General features: G+C 51.9%; 1 protein-coding gene across 1 annotated transcript in view; it reads right to left on the reverse strand.

Moving 5' to 3' along the window:
- FERMT3 (fermitin family member 3) overlaps positions 1–14,163 on the reverse strand; it is a 23,112-nt gene extending 8,949 nt beyond the window's left edge. Inside the window, exons 1-6 of the mRNA XM_003122594.4 lie at positions 13,760–14,163; positions 13,071–13,243; positions 9,282–9,515; positions 8,950–9,069; positions 8,681–8,849; positions 8,365–8,467 (exon numbers count right to left, since the gene is read on the reverse strand). Coding sequence (XP_003122642.2) covers positions 8,365–8,467; positions 8,681–8,849; positions 8,950–9,069; positions 9,282–9,515; positions 13,071–13,230 — 786 coding nt within the window. The 5' untranslated portion in view covers positions 13,231–13,243; positions 13,760–14,163. The remainder of the gene's footprint in view (positions 1–8,364; positions 8,468–8,680; positions 8,850–8,949; positions 9,070–9,281; positions 9,516–13,070; positions 13,244–13,759) is intronic.

A 14,163-nucleotide genomic window follows, 5' to 3' on the forward strand; every position in this document is an offset into this window, starting at 1 on the left:
TGAAATGAACTTGACTAGTTCATTTATACAGTTAGGTAACCATCATCACCACAATCCAGTTTTAGGCCTTGCTCAGTGGGTTAAGGATTCGACGTTACTCTGAGCTCTGCTGAAGGTCACAGAGGCAGCTCAGATCTGGCATTGCTGTGGCTGTGGTGTAGGCTGGCGGCTACAGCACTGATTGGACCCTTAGCCTAGAAACTTCCACATGCCATGAGTGCAGCCCTGAAAAAAAAAAAAGAGAAAAGAAAAGGAAAAGAAAAAAGAAAAAAAAAAAACAAAATTAAATAAAAATAAAAAGAGCATTGCAGAAATTAAAAATTCACTAGATTATTTGGAAGATGTCAAGGAACACCCCAGAAAGTACAACAAAAAAGACAACAAACATCATATATGTATATATTATAGAATATATATATATATGTCTAATTTTTTCTTTAAAAAAATTAATCCAGGAGATCGAATATCTACTAAGTTCCAGAAAAGAAAACCAGAAGATGGAGGGAGGAAATTATTACAGAGATGGTAGAGAACATTCTTCCAGAACTGGAGGACCCAGGTTTCTGATTTGAAGGTCTCAGCAAGTGTGTAGGACAATCAGTGAAGAAAGATTCATACTAGGACATACTATTGAGAGTTTTTCTGTTTGTTTGCTTGTTTGTTTGTGTTTGTTTTTGCTGTGACATGCAGCAACTTGATGCGGGATCTCAGTTCCCAGACTAGGGAATGAACTCAGGCCGCAGCAGTGAAAGCACTGAATCCTAACCACTTGACCACCAATGAACTTGCTATTGAGAGATTTTTTTTTTTTTTTAATCGGCATGCAGAAATTTCCAGGCCAGGGAGCAAACCCAAGCCACAGCAAAGACAATGCCAAATCCTTAACCATTAGGCTACCAGGAGAGTTTCTTTATGGCCACACCCATGGCATATGGAAGTTCCTGGGTCAGGGGTTGAATCTGAGCCATAGCTGTGACTTACCCTGCAGCTGTGGCAACACCAGATCTTTTAACCCACTGTGCTGGGCAAGAGATCAAACTCACACCCCAGTGACCTGAGCCACTGCAATCAGGGAAACGAGAGATTTTTAAACACCAAGAGATAAAGAGAAGATTCTTAAAAGCTTCCAGTGCCTCCCTTCCCCCTCCAAGAAAAAAGTGTCACAAGGAAGGACTGAAAATAAAAATTCCATCAGACTCCTCAGCAACACTGGAAACTAGAGGGCGGCGGGAAGATGGTTTCACAATTTGGCAGGAAACCGTTTCAAACCCAGAATTCTATAACTAGCCAAACTATCATGCCAGTGAGTGTAGAACAGGGACCTTTTCAAACAAACAGGATTTCGAACCATTTAGGGGAAGCTGTTACTATTTTACCATCTAGGGGAAGTTATCAAAATACATGCTCCACCAAAATGAAGGAGTCAGTCAAGAGAAAGGAACTCAAAGGAGTTCCCTGGTGACACAGTGGGTTAAGGATCTGGCATTGTCACTGCAGTGGCTCAGTCACTGCTGTGGCACAGGTTCAGTCCTTGGCCTGAGAACTTCCACATGCCATAGGCACAGCCAAAAAGAATAAAAAGAAAAGAAAAGAAAAAGAAAAAGGAACTGGAGAGATCCAGGAATCAAGAAGTCCAACACAGGAATTCCTAGGAAATCTGGAAGAGAAATTCTAGGACAAACATCAAGCAGTGGGTCTAGACTGCCACCATTCCATGGTTCTGACCAGAAGATCACACTGACCGATATCCTAAAGTAATCAATCTTTTTTTTTTTTTTTTGGCTTTTTTAGGGCCGCACCCACAGCATATGGAGATTCCCAGGCTAGGGTTGAACTGGAGCTGTAACTGCCAGCCTACACCACAGCCACAGCAGCACCAGATCTGAGCTGCATCTGCGACCTACACCACAGCTCAGGGCAACACCGGATCCTTAACCCACTGAGTGAGGCCAGGGATCGAACCTGCCACCCCATGGTTCCCAGTCGGATTTGTTTCCACTATGCCATGGCGGGAACTCCAGTAATCAATCATTTTGAAAGGGGCATTGTGTTTGGGTTGCAGTGTTGGAGGGGCTTGGTCATGGAACATCCCACCTCATAACTGTCAAGATCCCCCATGACAAGGCACAGACTCACAGAGAGTGTCCAGATAGCGTTTTGGGGTCTCTCTTCTAATTGTACACAGACAATTAATAGAAAATAAATAAAAATATAACATTTATGAACTCCAAGAAAAATTTGACCAATGAAGTTTCTGTATTAGAAAAAAAAGTTTTTAAAGAAAAAATTTGACCAAGAAAGGAAGTATAGATAGATACTCTGTGGCTTAGCTAAGAATGCTATTTATATGTGTTACTATTTATAGCCACAATCATGATGTTTTTAACAAAAATCTATAACATAACTCAATTGGAAATTATGCAGAGATGTGTGTGTTGTAGGGGTTCCCTGGTGGTGCAGCAGGTTAAGGATCTGAAGTTGTCATTGCTGTGGCTTAGGTCACAGCTGGGTTTGATCCCTGCCCCAGGAACTTCTGCTTGCCACAGGCATGGCTCCTCCCAAAAAAAGACAGCTAAATCTCTTTTTTTTGTCTTTTTGTCTTTTTGTCTTTTCTAGGGCCGCTCCCGCAGCATATGGAGGTTCCCAGGCTAGGGGTCTAATTGGAGCTGTAGCCACCGGCCTATGCCAGAGCCACAGCAACATGAGATCCGAGCCGCCTCTGCAACCTACAGCACAGCTCACGGCAACGCCGGATCCCTAACCCATGGAGCAAGGCCAGGGATCCGACCTGCAACCTCATGGTTCCTAGTTGGATTTGTTAACCACTGAGCCACAACGGGAACTCCTAAATCTTCATCTTTCATACAAAGTGAACAGATAATGTGTGAAATGGAAAAATCAAAAATCAAAAATCTTTAGCTGGGTGCTGACCAGCATACCATGCAAGGGAAAGATCCAAGCTGGCCATATAGATATAAACACTAGAATAAAGGGCTACAAAGTTAGGAGTTCCCTGGTGGCTAAATGGGTTAAAGATCTAGCATTGTCACTGCAGCAGCTCTAATTATTACTGTGGCATGGATTTAACCCCTGGTCTGGGAACTTTCACATGCCATGGGTGTGGCCAAAAAACCGAAGCTACAGTCTCTAGAGATCAGAAATCTGGCATAAGAAGAGGTGGGGTAGGGAACTGATTTTTTTGTCATTACTCTCAGGACTATTCATATATTACTTGGATTAAAAATGTAATTTAATTTCTAAAACAAAGAAAAGAATAAAGACCATATGGGCTTTAGATAGTGGACAACAGACCACATAGAACAGGGATCCCTAAGAGAAGGGGAACAAATGAATTATGAGATTGCCCCCATCTTACTGCCTGGAGTGACCGCAGCATGGAGGAGGACCCCAAACAGAGTTTGACATATTCCCCAAGGTGAGCAGGTGCATTTCAGAATTGGGGGTAGCTAGGCAAGGCAGCTGGAATTCACAGGACAGAGTGCTGGACAGGAGAGAGCTATACAGAGAGAAAGCTCTGAATTAAAGTCAGCTGAGGGCTCCTCTTGAATTTTTAGCTGGGTACTGACCAGCATGCCATGTAAGGGAAAGATGCAAGGCTGTTGGAAGAAAACACCAGAAAGCAGCAAGTGGAACACTGACCAGAGCTCACATGAGGGTGGGAATAGCTCACATTCCCAAAACAGATGAGAGAAACCTCATCATATATGTCTCATCAGAATACTCAGGAAGCTATTACCCCAGTAATAGGGTAAATTAGCCCTAGATTAAAAGTTGCTTTCATCTGGTCTAATTATTATTTAATTATTATAAATTTTGTTATTAATTAATGTTCAAAGCAAGACTTAGAAGCATCGAACTGTTTCCAAGTGTATTAACTTCATCCTCAAACAAAGTTTAAAGGTATTTAAAGGACTACCAAAGGGAAAAAAAAATCCAGCACCCAAAAACATAAAATTCACAATGTCTAGCATCCAAAAAAAAAAAAAATTATCAGGCATTTTCAGCAACATTGATGGATCTAGAGATTATCATACTAAGTAATGGAAGTCATAAATAAAAATATTAATACTGTATGATATCACTTATATGTGGAATCTAAAATATGACTCAAATGAACATATCTACAAAACAGAAAGAAACACAGAGAACAGACTTGTGGTTGCCAAGTGGGAGGGAGGTGTGGAAGGGAAGGATTGGGAGTTTGGGACTAGAAGATGCAAACTATTCAATACAGGATGGAAAAACAACAAGGTCCTATTGTGTAGCACAGGAAACTATATTCAATACCCTGAGATAAACCATAATGGAAAAGAATATGAAAAGAAATATCTATCTATCTATGTATCTGAAACACTTTGCTGTACAGCAGAAATTAACACAGTGTTGTAAATCAACTATACTTCAATTAAAAAAAAAAAAAAACCTACCAGGCACGAGAGCAAACAAAAATGCAACTCATAGTGAGGAGATCAATAGTCAATAGAAGTAGGTCCAGAAATGATACGCATGATAGAATTAGCAGACCAAAAAACTCAAAAGTGACATTAATATATTCTGTACTTCAAGAAAGTAGAGAACAGCATGAACATGTTAAGAAGAGATGGGAAATACTTAAAAGGTCAGACTTCTAGGGATGAGATTAATGGCAGATCAGATTCGGGAGAAGACAAGATTAGTAAACTTGAAGACAGAGCAGTAGAACTCTCTAAAATGAAATATAGAAAAATAAGACTGGGGAAAAAAACACAAAGCAGGATAGGGCACCAGTGAGCTGGGGGACGATGTTAAGCTGTCTAATTGGAATCCCATTAAAGGGGGAGCAGAAAAAAACCTCTGAAAAATAATGGCCAAATGTTTCCCAAACTTGATGAAAACAAACTCAGATTCAAAAGGCTCAATGGACCCTACGGATGAGAAACCTGAAGCAAACCAGGGCACATGATCATCAAATTGCTTCAAACCAGTGATAGAAAACCATAAAAAAAAAAAATACACGTTCCATACAGGTGAACAAAGAGAGCAGATCTGCTGCTGGAAGCAGTGCAAGCCATGAGACCGTGAGGCAGCATCTTTAAAGAAAAAAACCTGTCAACCAAGAACTCTGTAGCAAGTGACAGTATCTTTCAAGATCAAAGGCAGAATAATGACTTTTACAAACATACAGAAGCTGAAAGAATTCATCACCAGTAGATCAACTCAACAAGCAATGTTTAAAGGAAGTCCTTCGTGCAGGCAGAAAATGATACCGGTTGTAAATCCGGATCTATACCCCGGAATTAAGAGCACAGGAAAGGGTGGGCGTGTGGGAAGAGAGAAAAGAATGTTTTTCATGTTTTTGAAATGTATTTGCAGGACAGTTGGCTGATGGAAATATTCTGTATCCCGACTGTATCATGTCAAGGTTCTTGTTGTGATACTGACTGGGGGAAACTGGGTCATGAGTCCCCAGGTATCTGGGATCTGTGTTTATTAGTTCTGACAGCTGCCTATGAATCTGTAGTTATCTCAAAACCAAAAGTTTGATTAAAAAAAATAATAATAATGGATTGGAGTTCCCATTGTGGCGCAGCGGAAAAAAATCCGACTAGGAACCATGAGGTAGTGCATTCGATCCCTGGCCCTGCTCAGTGGGTTAAGGATCCGGTGTTGCCATGAGCTGTGGTGTAGGTCACAGACACGGCTCAGATCCTGCATTGCTGTGGCTGCAGTTGTAGGCCGGCAGCTGTAGCTCCCACTCATCCCCTAGCCTGGGAACTTCCATATGCCATGGGTGAGGCCCTAAAAAGCAAAACAAAAACAGAAACAAAAAAACAGTGGATTGGTTAAAGTAAAAATAATCATGATGACAACTCAAAAAATTCTACTCTTAGGAATATATGCAAGAGAAATTAAAACACATGTTCACTCAAAAACTTGTATGTGACCATTCACGGCAGCTTTGTTCATAACAGCCAACAAATGGGAGGCAAAACAAATGACTATTAATGGATGGAGAAAAAATAAAATGTGGCAAATACATACAATGAAATATTTTGCCATAAAAAGGAACAAAGCGCTGACATGCTGCAACGTGAGCGAACCTTGGAAACATTACACTAAGTGGAAGAAGCCAGCCACAAAAAGCCACATATTGTGCAATTCCATGTACACGAAATGCCCAGGACAGGCACATCTGTAGCCAGAAAGGGGATTAGTAGATGCCTGGGGCCAAGATTGGGGAGTGAGCGACAAATGGGGAGTGGCTGTTCCTGTGTACGGGGTTTCTTTGGGGGATGGCAAAAATGTTCTAAAACTGCTTGTGGGAGTTCCCATCGTGGCTCAGTGGTAAACGAATCTGACTAGGAACCATGAAGTTTCGGGTTCGCTCCCTGGCCTTGCTCAGTGGGTTAAAGATCCGGCATTGCTGTGAGCTGTGGTGTAGGTTGCAGACACAGATCAGATCCCGCGTTGCTGTGGCTCTGGCGTAGGCCGGCAGTGGCTATAGCTCCGATTGGACCCCTAGCCTGGGATTCTCCATATGCTGCGGGAGCGGCCCAAGAAAAGACAAAAAGACAAAAAACGAAACAAAAAACTGCTTAGGGTGATGGTTGCACAACTCTGTGAATATATTAAAAACCATTGAGTTGTATGCTTTAAATTGGCCAATTATATGGTAATGAATTATTTCTCAATACAGCCACCATCATAATAAAAAAGCCACAAGGATGACAGTGTCTTGTGGGCTTTGACGTACGTAGAAGAGGAGCGTGTGATGTGTGAAGTGCAGAGGTCAGGAGAGGAAGACAAGGGCTCCTACTGTAAGGTGCTTACACTGTAGTTGATGCAGCGTGTTGCTGGATGATAATTGCATAGGTGAATTCTAACCCCTAAAGCATCCACCAAAAATTGTACAAAGCAGCATAGCAAATACAAAGGAGATAAATGGACCCGTGAAAACCACTCGATCCAAAAGAAGGCAGGGGAAGGTGGGAGAAGGGCCCAACCCTCTGGAGGAGAGGAAGAGGGGGGCAGTGGGAGGGGGAGCAGGTGCACGGCAGTGCCCGGGGCCTGATCAGCCTGGTCATGGGGGCCTGGGCAGCCACAGGAACCTTTGAAGCAGGAGTGCCAGGACCTCATGCACCTTTGTAAAGGTTCATGCTGGAGGCTCTGTGGAGGCTGGGGAGACCCAGGAGGAGAGAGGTCTGTTGGAGCGGCTGTGGCAACTCACACGAGAGAGGCTGATGCTGAAGGGCGGAGGAGAATGACAGACGGACAGAGAGGAATGGCTGGTTTGGGATTTTAGTTCAAGGAAGGATCAAGCAGGACACAACGAGGCATGAGATGGGAGAGCAATGGAAGGCTCCAGAATGGTGTCAGTACAGGGCTCTTGCCCTGAGTCCGTGGTGGGAGGATGTGCTGGGCAGACTGGGAACCGGGAGGTCCGGTTCAGGCAGAAGCCTGAGGTGCCAGAGCAGAGATGGTCTAGGGCTCAGAGGAGCGAGGTGACAGATCTGAGTGCCATGAAGAGCATAGAGACGGTACTTAAATCCAGGAGTCTGGAACTTCCTGGGGAATCAGGGGAGAGAAGGAGCTGGGGCTGGACCCCTGGGACCTGCCACACCTTGAGGCCCCAGACACCGGGAAGAGCCGAGCAGCCTGGGCAGGGCCACCGCAGACGCAGACCCCTGGGCATGTGTGGATCCCCAGTGGCCAAAGAAGAAGGGGGCAAATGGACAGTGAACAGGGGACAGACGGCATGGAGGGCACGGGCACCTTGCAGGCTAGGTTTGGCTGGGCAGAGAGAGGGAGTCGAGCAGTACCCACGGGAAAGCTTGTGGAGGAAGGACACTGGCCCCCAGGGTTCTGTAGATGAGAGCGTTTAGAAGTTTAGCTGTGAAGCGGGGCGGGGGGCGGAAAATTGGGGCCACATATAGAGGGTGCGCTGGAGGTTTTTGAGACCACAGAACCTGTCAGTTGCCAGGAAGGGGGCGCGGATAGTAGGCAGGGAGGGAGAGGGGCATACAGGTGCCTGCCTGCAAAGCCTTGTCCCTCACCTGTCCCTAGATGCTGCAGGTCCCAGTGCCACCCCCTCCAGGAAGCCTTCCCTGATCTCAGATGCAGGCTTCCCAAGGACACCTACCACTGTCTACACTGAGCTGTGGTCATTATCTCCCTGACGGGCCTCGAGAAACAGCTGTTGGCATCGACCAGGCCTCAGCACCGTGTTGGTTGGAAGTAATAAACAGGGGTGTGGACAGACAAATGGACAGACGGACAGACAGATACCTAAGGTCCCCAGAGCCCAGACCTGAGGTCTCCACGTCCTGCTGACCCAGAGCCCCCCTTCTGCCTGACCCTGCTCACCTTGGGGTCCAGGTCAAAGAAGCTGTAGTACTTGAAGCGCAGCCAGAGTGTGTCGCCAGCCTTGATGCCCTGCTGCATGAGGCACCTCGACGAGTCCAGCCACCTGGGCCACAACACGGGCAGGGGAGGGGTCAGGGCTGAGCCAGGGGCAGCGGGGCAAGTGGGGGCTGGGCAGGGGGCTGGGGGCCAGCACACACATATAAGGAAAGGCCTGGGGACAGGCGTGGATGGGGGGGTGAGCCGGAGGCAGGGGACGGGATGGACTCTGGGAACAGGAGCCCAGACACCAGGGGACGAGCAGACCCGGCAGGCGCACCTGCTGTGGAGCTTGGTCTTGTCCAAGAGGGAGCCGGGCCGGGGCAGGCGCTGGAGCAGGAGGGGGTCTGGCGGTGGCTGCGGCCGGCTCAGCATGTGGTAGCAGGCCTCCGTCTGGGCACTGTCTGAGAAGTGGGCTGGCATCCCCCGGAACAAGGCAGGTGCCACACCTGGAGTGCAGATCGGGGTCAGCCAGGCCCAGCCCCCGGCCCCAGGCCTCCAGCCCCCTGCCCCTGCGGCTGCCCCCGCAGCTGCCTGGCCTGCGCTCACCCCCGGCCAGGACGACCTTGGTCAAGTCATACACCTCCTCCTCCTTCTCCTTCTCCTTCTTCTTCTTCTCCTTCTTCTCAGGGGCCCGGAGCAGAGACAGCTCCTCAGGGTGCCGGATACCTGAGGGGAGCTGGGGCCTCAGCGGGGGCCAGGGTCCTGGCCTGTGACCTCCCGCCCCACCCACGGACCATTTGGGGCAGGTCACCGCCCAGCCAGCAGGATGAGGGACAGCTCAGCAAGGACCCAGTGATAATGCTGGGCCTGGAAAGGGAGGGGCCCACTGCCAGCAAGACCCTTGCAGGGGGCAGCATGGGGACCAGCCAGGGACTCACTGAGGAGCCGGCAGATGGCAGTGACGGCCTGGAAGAGGGGCTGGGAGAAGCTGGCTCGGAGGCGCAGGGCACAGCGATTGGGCAGCCGCAGGATGATGGGTCGGTGCTGAGGCCCGAAGAAGAGGCGGGCGTCGGCCAGGATCCCGTATTTGTCCAGTGTCCAGTGGGTCTGCAACAGCCACTGCCTTTTCTGTTCCCACCAAATGGCATGGTCCGACCAGTCCTGCTTGCGCTCTGCAGGGCCACAGGCAAAGGGTGAGGGCCACACCAGCCCTGGGGGCCCTGCCCCCAACGCGGAGCACAAGCCTGCGATTCAGAGGTGCCGACCGCCACCACCCCTGCCCAGGCCAAGGGCAGGGCTAGGCTGGGTCAGCTTAGGGCGGGGTCACGGCAGAACAGCTCTTTGCTGGGTACCCCTGCTTGTCCTTCTAGGCTCAGTTGCTGCTGAGGGGAGTCCCTTCCCAGGGGAGCCCCCAACCCAGAATCTCAGTGTCCCACCCCCCGCCTCACACACTCCAGCCCACTGGGCTCCCTGCAATGTCCTCCTGCAATTCCTGGCCTCATGGCCCCTCTGTGCCACCCCGCCCCCAGCTCAGGAGGCAGAGGCGATTGCAGGGCCTGGGGGCATGCTGGGTACTGCTGCAGCAGGGAATCTGTAAATATCCAGGGGTTATTATCTGACCTTGGCCACGCTGGCTAGACCCTCCCTGGCCTTCAGCTTTTAAGTTCCTGAGATACGAGCAACAACGGAGCCCGAGCAGCCCCTGCCGCCACGTGGCGAGGGCGTGGTGTCTGACAGGCATGCGGCCGCATCTATACAGTGCATGGGTATTCGCTTAGAAAGGCGAACACCTCGCGGTTCCCATCGTGGCTCAGGGGAAACAAATCTAACTGGTATCCATGAGGATGCAGGTTCGATCCCTGGCCTCCATCAGCAGGTTATGGATCTGGCGTTGCCCTGGGGCTGTGGTATAGGTCATAGACATAGCTCGGATCTGGTGTTGCTGTGGCGTAGGCCGGCAGCTACAGCTCTGAGTCAACCCCTGGCCTGGGAACCTCTTTCTAAAAAAAGAAAGAAACGCCAACACCTCAGGGTCCTGCAGCCAGTCATGGAGGCCACAGCCTCGACTCTCCATCCTTTTGCCAGGAGCCTGAACTAGAGCCAGGTGAGCACAAAGACACAGGACGGGAGTTCCCGTCGTGGCTCAGTGGTTAACAAACCCGACTAGCATCCATGAGGACGCGGATTCAATCCCTGGCTTTGCTCAGTGGGTTGACAGTCTGGCGTTGCCGTGAGCTGTGGTATAGGATGCAGATACAGCTGGGACCCCACATTGCTGGGACTGTGGTGTAGGCCAGCAGCTGCAGCACCAATTCAACCCCTAGCCTGGGAACTTCCATATGCTGTGGGTGTGGCCCTCAAAAGACAAAAAGACAAAAAAAAAAAAAAAAAAAAAAAAAGGCACAGGCTGAGCAGAGCCTCTAGGGTGGAAGCCCTGCCAGGGGAGTGGTCCCAGGCCCTCAGCTCTATGCCCTCCCACCTGCCTCTCTCCTCCTCCTGCCCTGAGGTCGACAGTGATGCTGAGCGCTTCCCCAGTGCGCCCTCACTCTGTTCTTGGCTTTGGGGCGCCCACTGCCCATCTCCTTCTGACCCTTTGGCACCTCTCCTGACCCGCCCCCATCCCTCCCTGTTGGTTCGGTAAGAGAACCCTCTTCGCCCTCCTTGGCCGCAGCCCCTTTCCGGGGGGTCTCACGTGGTCCACAGCTTCCTCTTCTCGCTGTGAGAGACCCCAAGCCAAAAACCCACCAGCCGCTGCCTTCAATCATTCCAGCAGCCTTGGTTCACCAGACCATGTGCCAGGCTCTGGGACTTCAGTGTGATGACTCCTAGTCCCAGCGCCCCAGGTCCTCTTAACCTCACTCTGCCGGACGCTGGACAGAGGCGCTGCCGCCTCCCCTCACGCCGCCGCCGCAGCCTCTGGGGGCTGGGTGACTACAGCTCTCCCTCCACATCCGAGCATCATTCCTTCCACTTTCAGCCAGCACGCTTCGTCTGTGCTCATCCTGCCGGTAAGACCCACCGCCTGGCCATCCTCACTGCCGTCCATAGGAGACCTGGTGTCCCTGCCCCCAGCCTCTCGCTGGAAACCCTTTGGCTGCGGCTCTCCACGTCCAGGATGGAGCATCTATTTCTGTTTTTCATTTTGTTTTTGTTTTTTCTTTTTAGGGCCACAGGTGGATGTTCCCAGGCTAGGGGTTGAATTGGAGCTGCAGCTGAAGCCTATGCCATAATCACGGCAATACCAGATCCAAGCCTCATATGGGAGCTACGCTGAAGCTTGTGGCAATGCCCCAGATGCTTAATCCACCAAGCAAGGCCAGGGATTGCATCCTCGCCGACACATATCAGGTTCTTAACCCACTGAGCCACAACAGGAACTCCCCAGGATGGAATCTAAAATGCCTTATGGTGGTCACGCCAGCCTTGTTTCTTGTGACACTCCAGGAGTCCCCCCCTGGCCTAGGGGCCCCAATTTGGACCTCAGCTCTGCCCCCAAACTGGCGGGGCTCCTCTTTGCTGCAGCTTCCTCTCAGGACGCATATTAAGCAGCCTCTCTTGGGAAGTCTCTCTGTCCTGGGCTAGCTGTGGCCCATCTTGGCTCCAGGCTCCCAGGATGGCTCCCCTTCTGCATCAGCTAATGCTCAGCCCTGTGCTGGCGGCTAAAGTGGGAGGCTCACCTGCCCCGTTGCGTTCCAGGCCAGCAGCTGGCACAGGCGGCTTGGCTGAGCCTCAGAGATGTCGGAGTGGGAGAAAAGGTATGGGGACAGTATCCCAGGCCAGGGGACAGGAACTGGAGGGACTTGACCCTGGGGGCCCAGCAGCAATGGAGAGTGGGGTCTGACCAGCTTTTTTGTTTAGGTCTCTTGCTTTGCCGTGGGCCATGCCCCAGGGCCAACCGGGTTTTCGTTCTCTCTGCCCTACGAGGCCAGGCCTGCTGAGTCTCCATCTGACGCCCAGCCTCCTGAGGGACCCGCCAGTCTCCACTTCTGCTTTCACGGCCTCCTTGGGCCTTGCCTTCTAGAAGCTCCCCACACCACCTCAGCCTCTGGCCGGGCTGCCCGGGGCCCCGTGCTGTCCACAAGCTGACCGACCTCCCTCCTGGGCTCTGCAGGGCACATCAGCTGGTCTGAGGAATCCACCTGTCCCCACGGGCAAGGGCCCTGGGACCCAGGCTGCCTGGGCCTATCGGTGGGTCTGCCTTCCGGCTCTGGCTATCGGAGTGGGCCTGCTGCCCTCCCAGGAAGGGGCCGCCCCCGCTCCCAGCAGAGAAAGGCGATGAGAAGCCCCCATCACCAGGCCTGCTCCCTTCCAGGCTGATACCACAGGCCGCTCTGCTGTAACTTCCTGTGGGGGCAGGGCCTTCCCACCCAGGCTGGGCCTGTCACCAGCCTGCTGAGGGCTTCCGCCTGAGGAGAGGGTGTGGGAGTGAGTCCCTGTCACCAAGAGCCCCCTCTGCTCTCCCCTCAGACCCCCAGAATGACCCCCAAGGCCAGGCCTCTCCTGCCCAGAAGTGGGTGAACGGGGGACTGGGGCTGCCCCTTGGGGTCTTAGCAAAGCCAGTTGGAGGGGAGGAAGGAAAGACAGCGGGAGGGAGCGGAAGTTAAGTTGGGGAAATATCTTTTTTGGAACCAAATGATTAAGCTGCTGCCTGAGTCACTGCGACTCTGTTATCGAGAGCTGCGCAGCAGGGCCGGCCCGGAAGTGCCAGGGGACCCGTGGGCACTCACTGATCTCCTCCACAATCTTCAGGAGCACCCCACCGATGTGCGACTCCCCTGTGACCCGGAGGGTGACCGACTCGGCCTCGGGGTCCTCTTCTCCGACGAACACCCGCAGCTCCCAGGACGAGTCGATGTAGTCCCCCGTGGCTGTCTGCATGCCCGCCATGGCTGCGGTGGCTCTGCGGGAGGGTGGGCAGGACGCTGGGTGGGCAACCGGGGCCTGGCAGGTCGCCCGTGGTTCCCCGGGGCAAGCGGGAGGGAGAGAGTGAGCCCTCGGGCCAGAACGCCCCAACGGCAGCAAGACACGGGCCGAGTCGTTCCAGGCAGAGCGGAGATGGTTGAGCTGGAGGGACCCTCGGCGACCACGTCACCCAGCCCTCTCCCTTCGTACCAGACGGAAGATGAGGGCGGGTAAGAGAGGAAGGGGCTCCCTCAAGATGACTCAGCTCCATGCCCGTAGCCCGGCCCCAAGCCCACACTGGCAGCTGCCCACCCTGGAAATGGTTGTAAACCCAGGTCAGAAAATAGTCCGGATCAGGCCCAAAGCTCAGCTCCATCACCCCAAACCAGCCGGAGCCTCTCTAGGGCAGTGGGAAGTCCAGGCTGCCACATGGAGAGAGGCACGCTGGGCAGAGGGGCACCGGGAGGCCGGGGAAGACAAGGGTCTTTGGGCCTCCGGCCTCCCACCCACTTACCTTGTCTGCAAGGGGGTGGGGTTGCTGGTGGGGGGTCAGGGTGTGAGCCACTCCTGGCCTCAGCCCGCACACCTGCAGGCCACTGCTCGCTTCTTTCCCCTCCGCTTTCTCTCTGGAGCTTTCTTCAGAGGGCAGCCCTTGCGTCTTATCATGAACAGGGCGGGCTCAGCCCCTCCCCAGGGCGGGCTGGAGCTGGGTGCAGGAAGCAACTGCCAGTAGGGAGGTGGAGGTGGCGGTGGCGGTGAGGGTTCCACTGGGGCCCTGCCTTTGCTCCCAGTGAGCACAGGAAGCAAGTGGGGCTTGGGGACCCAAGACCACGCCAAGAGTCCCTTCCTTTGGAGGAAAGCTCAATTCAAATCAGAGAAGTTACCAAATCATGTTCCCCTAGAGAAAGCCATCTCTCA

Source organism: Sus scrofa, chromosome 2 (assembly GCF_000003025.6).
Source record: "Sus scrofa isolate TJ Tabasco breed Duroc chromosome 2, Sscrofa11.1, whole genome shotgun sequence".
In the NCBI taxonomy this organism is placed as follows: Eukaryota; Metazoa; Chordata; class Mammalia; order Artiodactyla; family Suidae; genus Sus; species Sus scrofa.